Source organism: Dasypus novemcinctus, chromosome 20, assembly GCF_030445035.2.
Source record: "Dasypus novemcinctus isolate mDasNov1 chromosome 20, mDasNov1.1.hap2, whole genome shotgun sequence".
Lineage (NCBI taxonomy): Eukaryota > Metazoa > Chordata > Mammalia > Cingulata > Dasypodidae > Dasypus > Dasypus novemcinctus.
In genome coordinates this window covers 40,177,587-40,196,537 of record NC_080692.1, presented here as the reverse complement: position 1 = coordinate 40,196,537, position 18,951 = coordinate 40,177,587, and the positions used below count along the sequence as shown (strand labels likewise).

General features: G+C 34.6%; 1 protein-coding gene across 3 annotated transcripts in view; it reads right to left on the bottom strand.

The window, feature by feature from the left end:
* Positions 1–18,951, bottom strand: part of PIK3C2G (phosphatidylinositol-4-phosphate 3-kinase catalytic subunit type 2 gamma) — a 646,925-nt gene that overhangs the window by 356,551 nt on the left and 271,423 nt on the right. For all 3 annotated transcript variants that reach the window (XM_058282853.2, XM_071210197.1, XM_071210198.1), the window contains 3 exons: positions 9,025–9,796; positions 4,405–4,487; positions 761–918 (listed from right to left, as the gene is read on the bottom strand). In XM_058282853.2, coding sequence (XP_058138836.1) covers positions 761–918; positions 4,405–4,487; positions 9,025–9,699 — 916 coding nt within the window. In that variant the 5' untranslated portion in view covers positions 9,700–9,796. The remainder of the gene's footprint in view (positions 1–760; positions 919–4,404; positions 4,488–9,024; positions 9,797–18,951) is intronic.

The following is an 18,951-nucleotide window of genomic DNA, read 5'->3' as shown; positions in this document are numbered from 1 at the left end:
TCAGAAGGTCTTAAGTAATCTATCAAGCCTCTCATTTACTTGCTTGTACTTGTAGACATTTGCACAAATTCAGGACCTTGAATCGAATAATAAGAATAAAGTATAATAATAATACTAATGATTTAATAAAAGCGAATATTTATTGGTTCATTATTTGTGAGGAACCAAGCCTTTGGTATTTAGAAACTCACTTAGCAATTATACAATGTTTCCAGAACTGATATTGCTTTGCAAAATATTGGACTTTAGAGAAATAGCAATTAACTGATGGCTGAATTCCACTCCCAAATTCAATTTCAATGCTGCTGGCCTCTAGTGGCACATGGCTAGTGGGAATAAAGTGGGTATCAATGCTTGTTGCACCTCACATTTCATTTCAATTGAATGAAAATTAGTTGTTCCTAATGAATAGGAATAGCCATATGCATATATAATTATACATAATTATGATTTAGAATCGTTTTGAAATAGTTTTTTTGTATGCTAAAAACTTGCTTTACTTGTTATTAAGTATTTCACACCAGGAAAATAAGGTGGCCTATGGTGAGCTATGGAAACAGAGTTCTTGAAGGCAATAGCCACTCTGTCAAAGTGTTAAAAAAAAAAAAAGGCTCACTGCTGTTTCCTCCTTATTTCACTTAGGGCAAAACAGTAGCTAATGATGCTTCTTTCAATAATTTCAGTCTGTGAACTCAAGGCTGTGTAGCCTATAACTAACTGCTTTATGTAGATTTTTATACTTACTTGCAAGGTTGCTTACCATGTGGCATAAAATGAAGTGGTTGAGTTGAGCTATCAGTAAAAACATTTATATTAAATTTGGTATTAGAGAAAAGCTGATATGGAAATGCTGTAGTTATGCTCCAGATCTTCCCAGAATTGGAATTAATGTCAGCTGCATGGTATCTTCCTCTTATTCTGAAAAATATGTGAGAAAAACATTTATGACAAGATCTGCAAGATTTAATTTAATAATACTACCCACAACATGACTGTAAGAAACCTCATGCAGTGTTTTGCTATAGAATATTTGGGAGAAAAGAACCCACTTTTGCTTGGTATAAGATTGGCATGGATTACAATTTTACCAAGGGCAAGTATAAAGGACTTTAGACTTTCCCAAGGATACTGCATTTCAAACAACACATTGTGGTAATATGAAACATGAAAATTCGCTCTGAACAATGATTACTTGCTTCATTTATATTGCTTTTGACACCCCAAGGTCCTCTCCCTGGATTTCTTTTATGCCTAACTTTCTTAAATCAGAAGTCACTCATCTGGCTTTAGAGATTTTGGTAAATAAATTTTCTTGTATTTGTCACATTGGTAAACACCATTCTTGGCGCTCCACTTTCTTAAAGTTATTGGATTTTACACAAATAATTGAGTCAATTCATCATTTATACATCCTGAGCAATTACATGAGTCAAGTAATTACATAATAATTTTTTAAAAATTTATTTCTCTCCCCCCCCCAGTTGTCTGCTCTCTGTGTTCATTTGCTGTGTGTTCTTTTATGTCCACTTGTATTCTCATCAGTGGCACTGGGAATCTGTGTCTCTTTTTGTTGCGTCACCTTCCTGCATCAGTTCTCCCTGTGTATGGGGCCACTCCTTGGCAGGCTGCACTTTTTTAGCACTGGGCAGCTCTCCTTATGGGGTGCACTCCTTGCACATGGGGCTCCCCTATTTGGGGGATACTCCTGCATGGCATGGCACTCCTGTGTGCATTAGCATCATGCATGGGCCAGCTCACCACATGGGTCAGGAGATCCAAGGTTTGAACCCTGGACCTCCCATGTGGTAGTTGGATACTCTATCAGGTGAGCCAAATCTGCTTCCCAATAATTTATCCCCTTGGACTAGAAGCCTTGGATTTGAATCATGTCTCTTTCAGTTAGTCATGAAATGGCCAAGGGCAAGGTTTTGACTAGATTCTTTGTACAAAAGAGGGTGTTAATATCTACTTCATAGGTTTATTGTGAGAATTAAAAGAGAATAGGAATGCAAAATACTGTTGTGGTGTGTAGAGAAATACACACAAAGTATCAAAATGATCATTATATATTATTATAGAGTAATCCCTGCAGATCCATGTGTTATGCAAACATCGACAACACAACATATATTTATTAGCAACTAGATATTTAAAATGCTTTTGATGGTGAATATGAAATCTCGGTTTGGAATGTTATTGTGCAGTCATCTAAACTTCTAAGTACCCTCCCCAAAATGGAAAATTATACATCCTACATTGATACATTTTTTGACAATTGTATTCTTACTTACTTGTGCAGTCTAAAGTAATGCCAGTTCATTGAATAGTTTGATTCCTATTCCCTTAAATTTCAAGGAAACATCCCCATCTTGAGGGGCCTAGCAAATGTATGAGTGCCTATTCACCCCATGGGCCTGACAAGTATCAGAACTGCCTTTTAAAATACAGGTTTCTGGGTCCCACCCCTAGACTTTCTGAATCAGTAGTCTGTGGAGTGGCCCCCAAACCTCCTAATAAGTTCCCAAGAAATACAGCTGCTGCCTTCCAGAACTGCAGCTGGAGAAACAGATATGGGGTCGCTGCTTTGGACCACTCTCTGGTTCCAACATCAAGCTGAAAACTTACCCTTATTATACCCTACAACAAAGGTCTGGAGTGCAATTCTAGACTGAAGAACTTTATGATCTAGCATTCACCATATGATAAGATACTACTCAACGCATATGTGATTTCAACATTGACCATTTTGAGGAGTTACATTTAAAATGTAAATTCATGATTCATTCTCTCTTGAAACCTTGGCTGAGTATCTACTGTGGGTCAGTAACTTCCACATGCTATGTCATTTTATCATATTTTTCCTAAAATATGATACACTTCTTAAAAGATATGATTTAAAAGTATGCCACAGCAAGAAACCAAACACAAATCAGAAAGTCTTTTTAAAAAGGGTATAAAAGTAAAGTTAATAATATATTCAAGTATGGTTATTTAAATATTAGGAGAAAATATGATGCAATAGGATATATAAGCCCATGTATTATGACTTTTCAAAGTTTTGGAGACCCTTTTATGAAACTTTTTCAAATTCAATTTTGTCTTTTTTTGAGTTAACAGCTTTGGTTAGTCCTTAGCACATACTATGTTCTCAAAAAATATTTGTTGTTGTGTGAGCACTGTGTTTGAGGATGAATACAAAAATAGCTATGCATATATAAGTTTAATCATATTATAAGAAAAGTATCCCATAACCACTAGGAAAACCAAGGAAAACGTGTGTTATATATAGAGAAACTATTAATTTTAGTATTCTAAAGTTAATTATTGTTTGCTTGTTTGTTTTAGTTCTCATGGTTATTCTGAATGAAACCATTGAGAAAATTATATTTACAGTTTGGGAAATAAACCTTGAGTGACTGAAAAACCATCATGTAAGAGTATTTTCCTGTCACTATTGCACTCACTATTGCATATCATTCACATGAGAATGTTATATTAAAAAAAATAAGAGTGCCAAAAGGGGCTAATAATAACTCTCTGATCAATAAGGTTATACAAAATGAAATACTGTGGTATTGTGATAGCTATTCCTTATGCTTGGGAGGTAGGAATTACTGCGTCTTAAATTTAAAATGACATATTTCTGGCAATGCTTGTCAGTGTGTTCCAATGAGTGGCTTAGTCCTGAAAGAATCAATACTGACACCTTAAAAGATCCTAATTTAGGAATCCAAAGTGCCATTTTAAATTTTCTTCTGTAAATTAGAGCAGAAAGTTCATTAAAATTAATATTTTCTTCTATTTGAGATATTTTTGCATGTGCTTGTCAATCCTTCCAATTCGTTCCAAGTTTTTGAGTGCAGGAGAGATACTCAAATTGAAAACAAATTCGAGTATCTCCCATGCATGTAGTAGCCACTAAGGACAAATGATTGGATGAGTGAGTCAAATTTTTCATCCTAAGTGGTCATTTAGTAGAAAGCTAAAGCCGATAAATAGGCAAAAGTATATTTCTATATTTCTTATATTTAAAACTGCAGCCATAAATGGGAAGAAAAAGCACTAATGCAATTTAAAATGTAAATTATTTTTTCTAGAATTTTAGGAAGACTGGCAAGAGAAGAAATGACATTTTATAAACTTTAATTGCTAATGGAATATCTGAATTTGTGAAATTTCCAACTTTAACCAAATTTTCAAGAGAAAAGTTATTTGAGTATAAACAAGAAAAAAATCTGAAAAGCTGATTAAAAGTCCATTTTTTGAAAACATCATTTTTACTCTATTCACAAATTAAAGGATTTTGACATCTTATATCCAAATATTTATTGGTTCAGTGAGATAAAAATAACCAAATTATCCAGACATAGAACTTTCAAAGTTTAATGAAATATCAATACTCACTTTTTCACTTTATCACAAAAGGAAACCAAACTCAAATTACTCCCTTGAGGGACTTCAACAATCTGAATGGAACAATCCTTCATCTTTAAATAAATAACATAAAACTGTCAAATTAGTATACTTTGTGGGAGAAGAGTAACACAATTCTACAATTTTTATCCTGTTTTCAAGATATATTCAGGTTTTATGTTAAAATTTTTTAGAGTTTTAATTGAATTTATACTCACACATAGAGAAATACATGGATCTTATGTATATAAATTGAGTTTTTGAGAAATGTATAAAACTGTGCAATCAATACTCTAATAAAAATATAGAACACTTCCATCATTTAAAAACATTCCCTCACATCCCTTTCCAGGAATCCCCATACACATTTTGCAACTACTAGTATTCAGGCTTCTATTATAATAGAGAAATAGTATGTGATCTTCTGTTTCAAATTTCTTGTCTGAAATGATTTTATATATATAAGATTATCCACGTGGTTGCATTATCTTTTTATTGCTGAGTAGTTATATTCCATTTTGTGAATATTCTACAATTTTTTCAATTTTCCAGTTGACAGACATTTAGGTTGTTATTAAATTTTTCATATTGTAAATAAAATGCTACTAACATTCATGTACAAGTCTTTGCATGGACATACGTTTCATGCCTTGTGGATAAATCTTAAAATGCTAAATTACAGGGTGTGCGTATATAATTGGCTTTCAAAAAAATTGCCAAAGAGTTTTCTAAAACTAAATCCTCTGATCGAAATGTGTTTTCCTTTTCATATATGCTGGATTGAAATTGCCAATATTTTGTAAAAGATTTTTGTCTTCTACTCACAGGGGTTATTAATAAATTTCATTTTTATAATATTTTGTCAGTCTTTGATATCAGTTATACTACTTTATGGATTCCGAAAATATTCTGAAAACTGTAAAATTGGTATTATTTCTTCTTTATATATTCAATATAATCATTCGTGAAAGCATCTAAAAGCATCTAGACTTGGAGTGTTATTTGTTGGAATGTTTTCTCTCTATATTTTTTTCCAGTTTTGGTAAGCTGTATCTTCAAGAAATTTCTCATTTCTTCTAAGTTCTTAAATATAATTGTAAATAGTTGTTCATAATTGTCTTTTTATTATGTTAACATATGTAGGATCTGTAATGATGGCTCTTTTATTTTTTATTTAATAATCTGTATTTTTTCTTTATTATTCTTTTCAGTGATTTATCAATGCTATACTTTTTTCAAATAATTAAATTTTGACTTTGTTAATGATCTCAATTGTCTCTTTTCTATTTTTTTGGCTTCACTTTATACCTTTATTATTTATTCTTTTCTATTTTTTTGAGTTTAGGATGCTCTTCTTTGCCTCACTTTCTATAGAGTGAACTTGGTAATTTTTCCAGATGTCTTTCTATTACTGATTTCTAATTTTGATTTTTCAATTTGTTTTCAGAGAACAAGATTTCAATCTTTTAAAAATCATTGACACTTACTGTATTTATGTGCAGAATTTATTCTGCTTCAATTACAATTCCACAGGTGTAATGTGCAATATTCTTGAAAAGAGTGTGTTTTCCAAAGATATAATGTGCAATATTCTATAAATATCAATTAGATTAAGTTGTTAAGATTGTTGTTTAAACATTTTATGCCCTTGCTGATTCTATATCTGTTATACCAATCACTGATAGTGTGTTGTTAAAATTTCCAATTATGATTATGGATTTATCCATTCCTTTCTTTAGTTTTGTTTTTGCTTTTGTATTTTGAAGCTCTGTTATTAGGTACATATAAATTTTTGAATATTATGTCTTTCTGAATGACCCTTTTATCATTATGAAATAATACTTTTTTCTTGATAATTCTTTTATCTTAAACTGCACTTTTTCTGAAATTAACAAGCATGTCAGTTTTACTTTGCTGGATGAATGGTAAAACCTTTCACTCCTTTTACATTTGACACTTGAGTCTTTAAATAAAAACAAAACACTGGTACATTGTAGACTGTAGACAGTTGGGTTTCACTTTTTTATACTCAATTTTAAAATTTTTATTTATTTTCTTCCCCTCCCCCTCCCCCTCCCATGCCCTGCTGTTTTTGCTGTCTGTGTCCACTCACTGTGTGATCTTCTGTATCTATTTCTCTTTTTGTCTTCTCTTCTCATTTTTCTCTTCTAGGATTCACCAGGATTCGATCCTGGGGACCTCTGATGTGAAGAGAGGTTCCCTGTCAATTGCACCACCTCAGTACCTGGACTCTGCTGCACTTCACCTTGACGCTCTCCTTCGTCTCTCCCTTGTTGCATCATCTTGCTGCATGACTCACTTGCATGGGTACTGACTCACTGCGTGGGCACTGGCTCATCGTGCAGGAACTTGGCTTGCTGCACAGGCACTGGCTCACCATGCTGGTACTCATCCGGATACTCAGCTTGCCATGAAGGCAATGGCTCACCACGAAAGCACACTTCATCTTCTTTCTCACCAAGAGGCCCCAGAGAGCGAACCTACGTGCTTCAATATGGTAGGCAGAGGTCTTATCACTTGAGCCACATCTGCTTCCCAATACTCTGAATTTAATTTCTGCCTTTTACTTGGAATGCTTAACCAATTTATATTTAATCTATTTATTTTAATTTAATTTTTGTCTTTTTTAAGATACAGAGATCATGCAAAATTTACATAAAAAAAATAAGAGGTTCCCATATGCCCCTCCCCCCACCCCACCCCCTACTCCTCCCACATTAACAACCTCTTTCATCAGTGTGGCACATTCCTTGCATTTGAAGAATACATTTTGGAGCACTGCTACTCCACATGGATTATAGTTAATATTGTAGTTTATACTCTCCCCTAGTCCATTCAGTGGATTATGGATCTAGTTAATGACATTCTTAGATTTAAGAATTACATATTTATATTTATTTCTGTTTGTCCCATTTATTTTGTTTTTCTAGTTTTCCTTCCCTGTCTCACATAGATTATTAAAAAATTTTCCCATTTCATTTTAATTCTTGCATTGGGTTTTAATTTTTCTTTATATTATTTAATAGTGGTTGCTTTAGCTCTGGGAATTTCAAAATACATCCTTAATACCTATTTCAGTCTGGAGTTAATATTTTACTACTGCACTTAAAATATAAGAATTTGAAATAGTAAAATAGTATTTACCCCTCCCATCCAATTTTAATTACATGATGAACATTACAGATGGCACTTGGTGGATTATTTAATCTTTTTACATAGTGTACAGCTTTTCTTCAGCATGCAGTTAAGATCTTTTTTATCTCGTCAGCTTTGGTTTTACTTTTGTTAGGTGGGATCTAATTTGGTAGGCATGGCAGTTACTTTTGAGTGTGATTTTTACTCCTAAAGGATGAACTTACTGATCTCAACTGAATGCCTAAGTGATCAGCTTAGACTATTCTCGGGCTGGGCTGGAAATTCTGGACTATACAATGTCTGCTTGTATGTGAATACAATCACCGTTCAGTTCTTAGCCTCAAGTAGGCATATCTGCCAAGCCTTGCAAGCACATTCTGATAGTGAGCCAAGAACCTGTACTAAATCCCCATGTAGACTTCTGACCCCACGCATTTGAACAGCTCCCTTTTTGCAACCCTGCAAATCGTAGCTGCATCTGCCACCTGGAACTCCAATCTCTGGCTCGTAAGTGCAGTGGTACTGCTGTTCAAATAGGACCCCACCCCCCTGCAGTGCAGCTGGAGAACGCCCACAGGCAGACCTGGATGGTCACAGGGTTCACTTTGGTATTTGCCATCTCTCAAGATTCAAGACCCTATACTACCCTTTAGTTCAATGTCTCAAATCAGTTGCTTCATTTATTTTGTCCAATTTTATAGTTGCTTTCAATGCTTGGGCACGTTTAGTACTTGTTACACTACTGTGATCAGTGTAAAGACTTAGTATTGTTGAATAAATGAAGAATTTTTTTTGCCTTGCCTTGTAAACTGCAGCTTTAATAATGTATTTCTTCTTTTTACTCTTTAATTCCTATTTCACTTGTGTCTAAACTCAGTTTAAGTAGAGAAGTATTAAAATCCTATACAGGAAAGTCTATTCAATGATTGGAAAACTACTAATGAAACCATTAGGATGAATTGTACAATTATTATTTCATTTCCAACCATGAGAATAATCCCTAATAGAATTTGTCTTCCAACAGTTATCATTGAAGAGTCTTCAGATAAAGGAAAAAATTTCCTACAAATACTGATATAAGGTTTTATATCATTTCAGCATGACTGAAAAAAACAAATGTTAATGAAATGTATATGTGTTTCTGTGTATAATAACAAAAAAGCAGAGAAAATATTCTCAGCTAAACCTCCAATTATTTTTGTCCAATAAAACGTACTTTAAATTTTTATTTTGTTTCGATGAATAACTGCAGGTTCAAAAAAGATATTTTGGAAAAATTAGTTCCCTTTCTTTAGAGAAAACACTAATACGGGAATGTAGACTTTGTAAATATTAACTGCTTTTTCAAAAATAATATGAATAGATTTTCCTGGTTAAGTTATCCTCATTACCATGTTCATATATTATTAAATGAGTCTTTTGGAGTCTATTTTTAGGGTGACATCTGACACATACCTCTAGGTTCTCTGGCCATGCATTTTCACAAGCTCTGGATGGAAGAGGACCTTTTGAGAGCATCAGAGAAGGTTCCACCATGTTTGTATTTCCACTCCTTTTAGGCTCTTCTTTTGGCATGAAGTCCGTTGAAAATGGATGTATAGGAAGGATGCTACTTTCAAATCCTATATGGTAGTTATGACTTTCATTTTTCAATTCTCTCCATGAATTAATTTTATCAAAACTAGTGAATGATGGAGCTAAAATACTGACATTATAATCAGTATTGAATCTGCATTTTCCCATGGGGTTTCCCTGGGAACATTCATTACTAATGTTTTGAGGTTTTGGTAGCACAGAAGGTCTAAAACCAATGACTGGTGTTTCCCTAAATTGCTGCCAGGGGAGGTCAGGATTTTTTGAGGTAAATTCACTCAAGGATGTTTGGTATGTTTCATCTAATGAATGCCTTTTTGAATCCCAGTTTGGTGTACTGGGCACAAAATAGGTGTTTTCTTCAATTTCTCTCTGGTAGAGTGGAATTTTATTACTGATTTCACCTACTAGTGGATCAAAACCCAGTCTGACTTGGTTAGGAGAAAGAGGTTTATTTACAAAGTGAAATACTTGATGCTCACACTGCTCTTCATGTGATTCATTGGGATTTGAATCTGTTTGCCAACAATGTGCCATTTTTATTTCTATGTAACTGAGAGGGTTGCTCTGCTCCAGTTATCTTCTTGATGGTATAAGTATATTAAGAGGATAGACGATATTATAAAAGAGAATCCTAGAAAAAGAATAAAGAGAAATAAAAAATTCTTCAATTAGAAATAAAAGAAATTATAGGACAAAACATAAATATATGATAATAAATATAAACAATTACATTGAACTTGCTTCTTAGCAGGTGAAATTATTCCTGAGTACCATAAAATTCCATCAGAGATCACAACATTGAATCAAATGGAGAACACTGACTTCATAGATTCATGAAACTCCTGTATTAGAAAAATAAGTACCACCTATCAAAGGAGTTTCATGATTCTGTTCAAGTCAATTTTCCTTTTTGGATTGATTTTCCTATTGAATATCCATTTTCCTTTAGAATCAGTATCCCCCCCCCTATTTTCAATCAACCATAAGCATCTAAACATGCTCAAGCCTTTTCTTATGACCTAAACAGTCATTTCTTGGTCAGCAACTACCCCATTGCTAGAACTAGCCTTAACTCTCCTCTCTTCTCCATGCCAATCTTAAAATGGTTGACCAGATCTCTTCTTTTCTTCTTCAAACTCTATAAACTGCAAACTTCTTTCAGCACTCACTGCCCTACTTCTCTAAACTCACTTTCACTTAAGTTTACCAGTGAACTTCATCTCAATAAATTCAACCGGGATTTTTCAGTCTCTCATTTATCCCTCTACAGCATTTAGTTCCTTCAAAATACTTCTAACTTTAAAATGTCTTACTTTCTTTCTTTGGTTCTCTACAGCCCTGTACTCTCTGCGTTTATTTGGTTTCTTTTTCTCAAAGATTCTTTTGCCCATTACTCTTTGTTCCACCTGATCCTTAAATGTTGGAGCTTTTCAGTGTTTAACTTCTCCCAATTATTCTCTATTCTTTATCTGATGCCTCTTGCTGTTTCAATTACCATCTACATGTCAATGACTACAACCTAGACTACTCAGAAAGTTCCAGACTTACATATTACCTCTCAATATCTCCACTTAGATTATTTTCTCTTTAATTCCAACTAAATATCCAAAACACACTCATAATTCACCCAAGAACAGTGTTCTCTGTGCCAGAAAATAACCCGGCCATCCATTCATTTGCTGAGACTAGAAATCGGTTTCATTTTTGAATCTTACCTCTCCTGTATTTTTCTATATCCAACAAGTCCCCAGGTCCTGTAGCATGTATCACATAAGTATATCTGGAATCTATCTTTCTCTGCTTTTATCCTTTTACCTGGAATGTCGTGTTGTCTCTGAAACTAGTACATTTTCTGCAATGCATTTTTGTGCCCCCGTAATCATTTTTTTTTTCTTTGAGGTACCAGGGGGCCAGGGATTGAGCATGGGACGTCGTATGCAGGAAGCTGGTGCTCAACCACTGAGCCACATCAGCTCCCCTGAGTTGGTTTTATCATTTGTTTTGCTTGTTGTTTTGTTTTTGTTTTTCCAGGAGGCACCAGGAACCAAAACTGGGACCTCCCATGTGGGAGGTGGGTGCTCAACTCCTTGAGTCACATCTACTCCTCTTATAATCAATTTTTCACACTATAGTAAAGTGGTATTTTTAATACACTAACCAAGTAACTCTGATTATAGCTTTCTGTTGGTTTCCTACTGCTTTAGGATGATGCTATAATTTCAAATTATAGGACTATGAACTTGGAAACTTCTGAATGACATGGCCATATATACTCTAGTCTCATTTACCCTAATCCTCTGCTTTGTCACCTTGGTCATCTCTTGGCTCCTCAAAAGGTCTTCCTCTTTAACATTTGGCAGCATTTTCCCAGGGTATTTTCCCACCTGGTACTCATCTCCTATTCTTGCCTGGGTATTTCCTTTTGATTCTTCAGGTTTTAGCTGAACTATTACTTCCTCAAAGAGATGTGCCCTGAAAGCCCAACTAGGTTAAACTACTCCATAATGTTTCTCTATATTTTATATTTCTTATTGCACTAATCATCACACTTGTAATAATATATGTAACATTTCTTTTTCCCATTAGATCATAGAACATGTTTGTCTTTCTCATTTTTAAGTCTATGTCTAGTATTTTGCTTCACACAGAATAGCTGTTCATTTGTATTTATTAAACAAGTGATTTAATAAATTTAGAAAAAGCTATACTTGAGTTATAAGAAGTCAAAATTTGCTTCACTTTTATGGATTTATTCATTCTCTTAACAATTATATGTGTGCATTTGTTAAAGATAGAATTCTCCAAAAGGATAATTATGATAATGGTTAATACTCAAATACATTCCCTATCAATCTGTTTTGTAATGGCAGGGAAATGATTTTTATTTTATTGGTGCTAAAGACCTTTTAAGATTCAATATCACCGAAGCAGTAAATGAATTAGATTTATTATACTTTACAGATTCAGTCAAGAAATTGAATTGATGGACTCAAGAAAGATTTTCAAGAGATGTAAGTAAAAGCTGTAGAGAACAAAGTGTTAATCAGAAGATTAATCTGTAAAATATTATTCCAAACTATTCTAATGATTATCGACCACATAGGTAAAATGTTATCTGGCCAGAGTCATATTGTCAGGAATTGTTTTTTTTAAAAAATCTCCATGTTTGTAGTGAAAGTTGTGTTGCATTAAACCACATTCTACTTCTTTATCTATCTCTGCCATGTAACCTCAGAATGTATCAGCAGGTGTGACTTTAACCCTGACAACCAGACCTAATATCTTGTTCTGGGCCTCCTTGGTTTGCCCTGCTTCTGCCTTACCTAATACAGTAAATACATCTATATTAAAGTGGCCTTTATGACTGGTGGTGGTTTCAAAAGATAGTGATTATTGAGGTTATTAAAATGATTTTTTAAATTCTGTTGAGTCATAAGGGAGGTATTTGAATAAGGTACCAGTGGTCTGATGTTGAGGTTGGAGTTTCCTTTAGGCTATACTGCCTTGCTGATATTAATAACAATAATGATAATGAAATATCTAACATCATTTGAGCATTTACTCTATGCTATTATTCAATGTACTTTACATACACATATTAACATTTAATTCTCACCACAGCCTAGAATATATAAAATATTATCCCATTTACTAGAGGAGGACAGAAATGTGATACCCAAAGCCCCAAAGTTTATGTTCACAGATTTATTTTAAAGAGGCATTAATGCGGAGCATGTGAGTAAACACGCTATACTAATTTATGAAATCCAGATCATGCACTTAGCATTACCTCAAATCTTTCTCTACTGAAACAGGTTGAAGACTTTTTTATTTTTATTAATAGAAATCTATTTTTTTCCAAGAATTTCTCACAGCCACTAAAACTTGAAATGGGTTAGAGATCATATCTGAAAAATCTCATTATCATGAAATTAAAGAGAATGAGAAATACTTATTCATACTGAAATTGTAATAAAACAAAAGTTTCTTCTAGGTCCTTTTTTTCCCTATTAAATTTGGTGATTTAAGGAACTTCTAATAATTTAAAATCTCCTCTTTACCATCACATAGAATAATTCAGTATAATATTTCTTAGTTTACCTAAAAAACATTATTTAGTGCCTGCTGGTAAATGTCTGCTCATCACATTATGAAGTAATATAAAAAATAATTACAAGTTATATATCTTGATTTTGAGGCATGACTGTTACATTACATATAGTATAGTAGCAATGATGATATAATTGAGGAAGCAAGGTTATCAGTCCCTGATTCAACTGATACTCTGCTGAGCTATAGAAAATATGTGAAGTAGGTAGAAAATGCTTTCTCTAATATGTCCATGTCTTATTCCCTGGAACCTGTGAGTATGTTAGGTTACACAGCATAGAGGAATTAAGGCTGCAGAAGGCATTAAGATTACAGACCAGCTGACCTCAAAACAGGGAGATTGTCCAATTGGGCCCAGTGTTATCACGAGGCTCTTGAAGAGTGGAAGAAGGTGGCAGAAGAGAAAATCAGAGGGATGTGATGAGAGGAGAACTCGGCCTGCTGTTGCTAGAGGAAGGGGACCACGAGTCAAGGAATGCCACCGCCTGGAGAGTCTGGAATGAACAAAGGAATGGATCTCCTCTACGGCCAGAAAGGAGCCCGGCCCTGCTGCCACTTTGTTTTGACCCATGTTGGACTTCTGACCTACAAAACCAAAAGATGCTAAATTTGTATTGTTTTAAGCCACTAAGTTTTTGGCAATTTGTTATGGAAGCAGGAAAAATGGAATGCAATATATAAATCGGATACTCCTTCCGAAATTGATTGGAAAGTCAGGGACTAGGAGAGGTATAGTAGACCACTCAGGTCTTTGGTGGAAAATTCAGCTAAATTCAAACAGGAATAATTAAAAGGTATTATCAAGAATGGTGGCTTTATATTATACTGCAGTTGCTTATAATCTTCTCTTTAGTTGAACTTGTAAGAGTCAGTTATTGTGGAGGGTTAATTATTCACCTGCCACTAAAGAGAAAGTACAGAAACAATTTAGCCAACTATCAGAGGAAGGGCAGCCCCTGCCAGCTGCTTCCATTTTGTCAATCCTCAAAGGTGCAAATATCATCCAGAGAGCCCCAGTGTTCTTGGAAACAGAAATGTTTACCTTACAGAAGAACAAAGAATAAAGGATCCTTTCTGAAAATGTGTGTTCTTGATCCAAAAATTTCTGGCTCCATTACTAAGTTATCAGCTAGGGAGAGATGAGAGTGAAAGGAGCAAATTATAAGTTTAAAGGAAAATGATCTCTTTATCAGTTAAATTTTAGGTATTGAAAATATGTATGTCATGGGAGATAAAGACTGTGCTGACATAAGACATGTCAAAGGCTAATCAAGCGTAACCATCTATATTTGCAGTAAAATAGAGGGAAAGGCTATGGCTATGGCAGCTAACTGGTCACTGACAAGACTTAGAGCTGGAAGACTGATCTGAAATTCCCAAGTTTCTCTTCTTCTGCTAAGCCATGTGCATTTATCTTACAGAAATACTGTTTCACCTTGACATATATCTGACTTTTCTCAGCTCAATTTGACATATGAATACATAGAAGACAACTGTGTATATATATATTTATCTTTATATTACTTATATTACCTCACTTTTTCCATCTCTAATTGGGAATTGAGTGATACAGTAAAATTTTTATTTTTTTCACAAGTTCTTACATTATTTTTACCTAAGTGAAGACAAGAGTTGCTTGGGGAAACCTTAATATCCAGGCAAGCTCTATCAGCTGCTGTTTCACATTTCTTTTTTTTTTTTTAAGATTTATTTATTTCTCCCCCTGCCTTGTCTGCTCCCCGCCCCCCCTGCCCAGTTGTCTGCTCTCTGTGTCCATTCACTGTGATCTTCTGTGACCGCTTCTATCCTTATCAGCAGCACCAGGAATCTGTTTCTTGTTTTGTTGCATCATCTTGCTGTGTCAGCTCTCAAAAGGTGTGTGCGACACCATTCCTGGGCAGGCTGCTCTTTCTTTTGTGCTGGGTGGCTCTCCTTATGGGGCGCACTCCTTGCGAGTGGGGCTCCCCTATGCAGGGGACACTCCTGAGTGGCATGGGGGACACTCCTGTGTGGCACAGCACTCCTTGTGCCCATCAGCACCGCCCATGGGCCAGCGCCACATGGGTCAAGCAGGGCCAGGATTTGACCTACGGACCTCCCATGTGGTAGGCGGATGCCCTATCCATTGGGCCAAGTCTGCAGCCCAATTGACATTTCCTAATCATGTATAATCCTATAGAAACCTCACTTCCCCCTAGATTGTCTAAAACTTCTCTTATACGGAAATTTTGGAGCTTTCACTTATTCTTATTTTGACAGGTATTGATGAATAAATCAATTCGTTTACTCATACCTCTATTTATCATTGCAATTATTTATTCAGCATCTCTTTTTAAGTATATGGTGTCAAGCACCGTGCAAACCACTGAGAATACAAAAGTGATAAAACACAGTTCTGGCCTTCATGTAGTTCACAGACACAAGTTTATATTACAGTACAATATGAGAATTATTATAATGTACATAAGCCCCATTTCATTTGGGGAGTTTCATATGAATACAGTTATTTTACCTTGAGAAAAGCCAAAAGAAAATCATGAAGAACATATTTAAGGTTTCTATATTGAGTATGCATTTGTTTAGAATGTGCAATACATCAGAGATAATTGTGTGCAGGTCTGTGAGCGCTGGATTCAAGAATGCTTGATTCCCAAGTATTATTAGATTCTACTCTCCCCCCCAAACATGATGAAGTAATTGAACCAGTAGTTATTTTAATTCCTTTTAGTGTGTCCATCTGTCTGTCTTATCTATTTGTCTATCTTCCATCTAATCTCTACATATTTGCTTAGAGACCTAAAGATTTATAAGGGATATAAGGGAGGCAATTTAATAAGACTCTCTGCACTGCCCATGAAGATAGAGTTGAACTTGAATAAAAGGTAGGGGAAACGAAGAGAACATATACAAAATTTTTAGAAAACTCTTTTCATTCATCACATGGGTTATAATGTTAGAATTGTTATCCTCACAATGTTCTGTGTGCAATGTAGGATAAAACAAATGAGTAATTATGTAGTATTCTAATTCTAGCATCTTGTCTTTGAGAACCAGGATTCTCTCAAGTACTGATTTTGAACTGGAAATATTTGCATGTACTCATAAGAAAAAAAAAAGCCCACTACATCATCTACTTATTCACCTACCTACCTATCAATATCTATTTCCCATAGCTTTGTTCACCTAAAAGTCCCAGAAATAATGCTCAATCCATTATCAATAAGTATATTTAACACCCAGATTTGGGTATTAAAGTACATTTCTTACTATAAGAAACAGAGCAGGACCAGCTGCTTTCAGGGATGGGACAGATGTACAATATGAGTCTGAGATACTCCATTACTCTAGTTAGTTACTCTCTTTGGGAGAGGGAGAGGGCTGGGTCGGTGGGGGGTGGTGAGTAGGCCCATGAAAGCTTTTTTGTGGCAGTAAAGTTTTATCTCTTGGCAAGGGCGATAGTTACAAGGTTATTCAACTTACAATTGTACCATTAAGTTCTACATTTACATTAGGCAGTTGCTAATACCATAAATAACAGAGATAGGGAGTGTGATTTGTTGGACACATGGCATAGGACTGGAGGTTTTATACAAAATCTATGTGAAGATGCTAAGTAAGTAGTTGCACAAGATGTGATTCTTGAACTCAGAGTATGTCTTGTAATTGAACCCATGATACTTGTTCAAAGAGGGTTTGGAGAGTAAGAAGAGGTATTATCAATCTGAGAATGGAATCTCAGTGGTGGAAACAACCAATATTTAATGGATTGACGCCCATAAAATGAAAACTACAAAATAGGCTGAAAGGTAGAGAAAAAGCTATAAACCACTGTCCACCCCACTTTGTCTACTTCAGGTCTCAGCAAGAGGCAAAGAAACACAAGGCTACCTTTCCCGTAAAGGACCTAATTGGGAAGTTGCATAGTCATATTCCCTTGGCCTGAATATATAAGTGCAAGGAAAGCTTATTGTGTTGTCATGGGCCCAGAAAAATCTTACTAGAAGGAAGAAATTACCTTATTTGAAACCAAGATAATGAAATGGTTTTTGAAGTTGTCTGGGAGGGCAGGTGTTAGGATGGGAAATGAAGATGATGAGCCAGGTGTAACGAAGAGGAAAAGTCTCAAATAGATGTGGACTCACAAGGTCAGGGGATGCCAGTAAGTAGAAGGAATACAGGGCAATGGAGCGAGATGTGATAGGCTCTGAGGAGTGGAGTTTTGTACTATGTTGAAATAGAAAAACATGCATGATGGAGGTGGGGGAACTTAGAAGAATTCTGTACAAGTCTCCTGCTCCTTGGTATGTGGGGCATGGGAGAAGGAACTGCTTCCCCCGGGAAGTTGCAAAGGAATAGAGTTCCTACAGATTTCTCTGTAGGAAAAGAGAACAGAAGAGGGTTAAAGAAATAAATAAAACACCTTGTGCAGATAAAATTTCAATGGAAAAAAGTGACTCCCATTATACATTTTACAAAATGGCATTTTTAGCACTTTTCTTGCTCTTTAAGCGGATATGGAATACAAAGCATTAGTTTATCAATTCAGTTGTAGTTCTTAAAATTATCAAGATGATTTGTTCAAATAATAGAAAAGGTTGATATGCTTCTAGTAAACACCTTCAGCAATATAAAATGTATGTTTTTAGAATATGAGATTATCTTTTTAAATGATTTATATTCATAAAACATTATATATTTTCATCATAAAGTACAAGAAATAGATTTTTTTCCCCTGTCATTTCAATCTGTCTAGAACTAGGGTAAAAACACAAACAGTTGTCAAGTAGGCCAAAATCATAAATCCTGGTACTAAATCATTTGGACTGCTTTAACTAATAAGTTTTACCTGACTTGGGTATTAAAACTTTAAATATTTTCTTGGGAAAGAGTAATATTTTATGACAAGTTCTTTAAATATGATAGGAACTTGGGCTACATTTAATGTTACTCCTGAGGCTTAACATAATTCTATCAAACTAAAGCAAAATTTCAGCACCATCTAGTGCAAATTAACAGGTGAAAATGGAAAAAACAATATGGGTTTAGGAAATTCTCTTTACTTTTTCTTAATAGCCTGGTGACTTAGGGTAAATTAATTAACATTCATAAATCTCAAATTCATCATTAATAAAAATAGAGACACTAATTACAACATTTCATGATGTTATTAAACAATCTTTATAACTTGACAGTGTCTGACAAATAACAGATACGCACCATTTTATAATTACTCTTCTATTGTATTTTCTATTACATGTATTTTTTATGTATTTTGCCTTCTTTTTCTGATTCTATATATTTTTTAAAATATATAAAAGAATGTATACTACCATCTTTATTTCCATGTAGTTTATGCTTCAATATAAAATATTAAGATACCTTAGCAAGATGTACGTGCTTGAAAACAGTAACGCTTACTTTTGAAATATCTGACAGAGTGGTAGTGAATAGCAGACACAAGTCAATAACAGTATCTTCTGTGGGGGAATTTTAATATGGATTTGACATCAAAGTGGTAAATATATTTTCTCCCACTAGTGAAATCTCTTTACATAGTTTGAGAAAAATTGTATGGGTGAGAAAAAAACTAGGGGAAGTTAATGCTCTATTACTACCATCTGCGCAGTGCAGGAAAGAGAGGAAGAGGCACGCATGCCAAATGGCAGGGATCGCTGT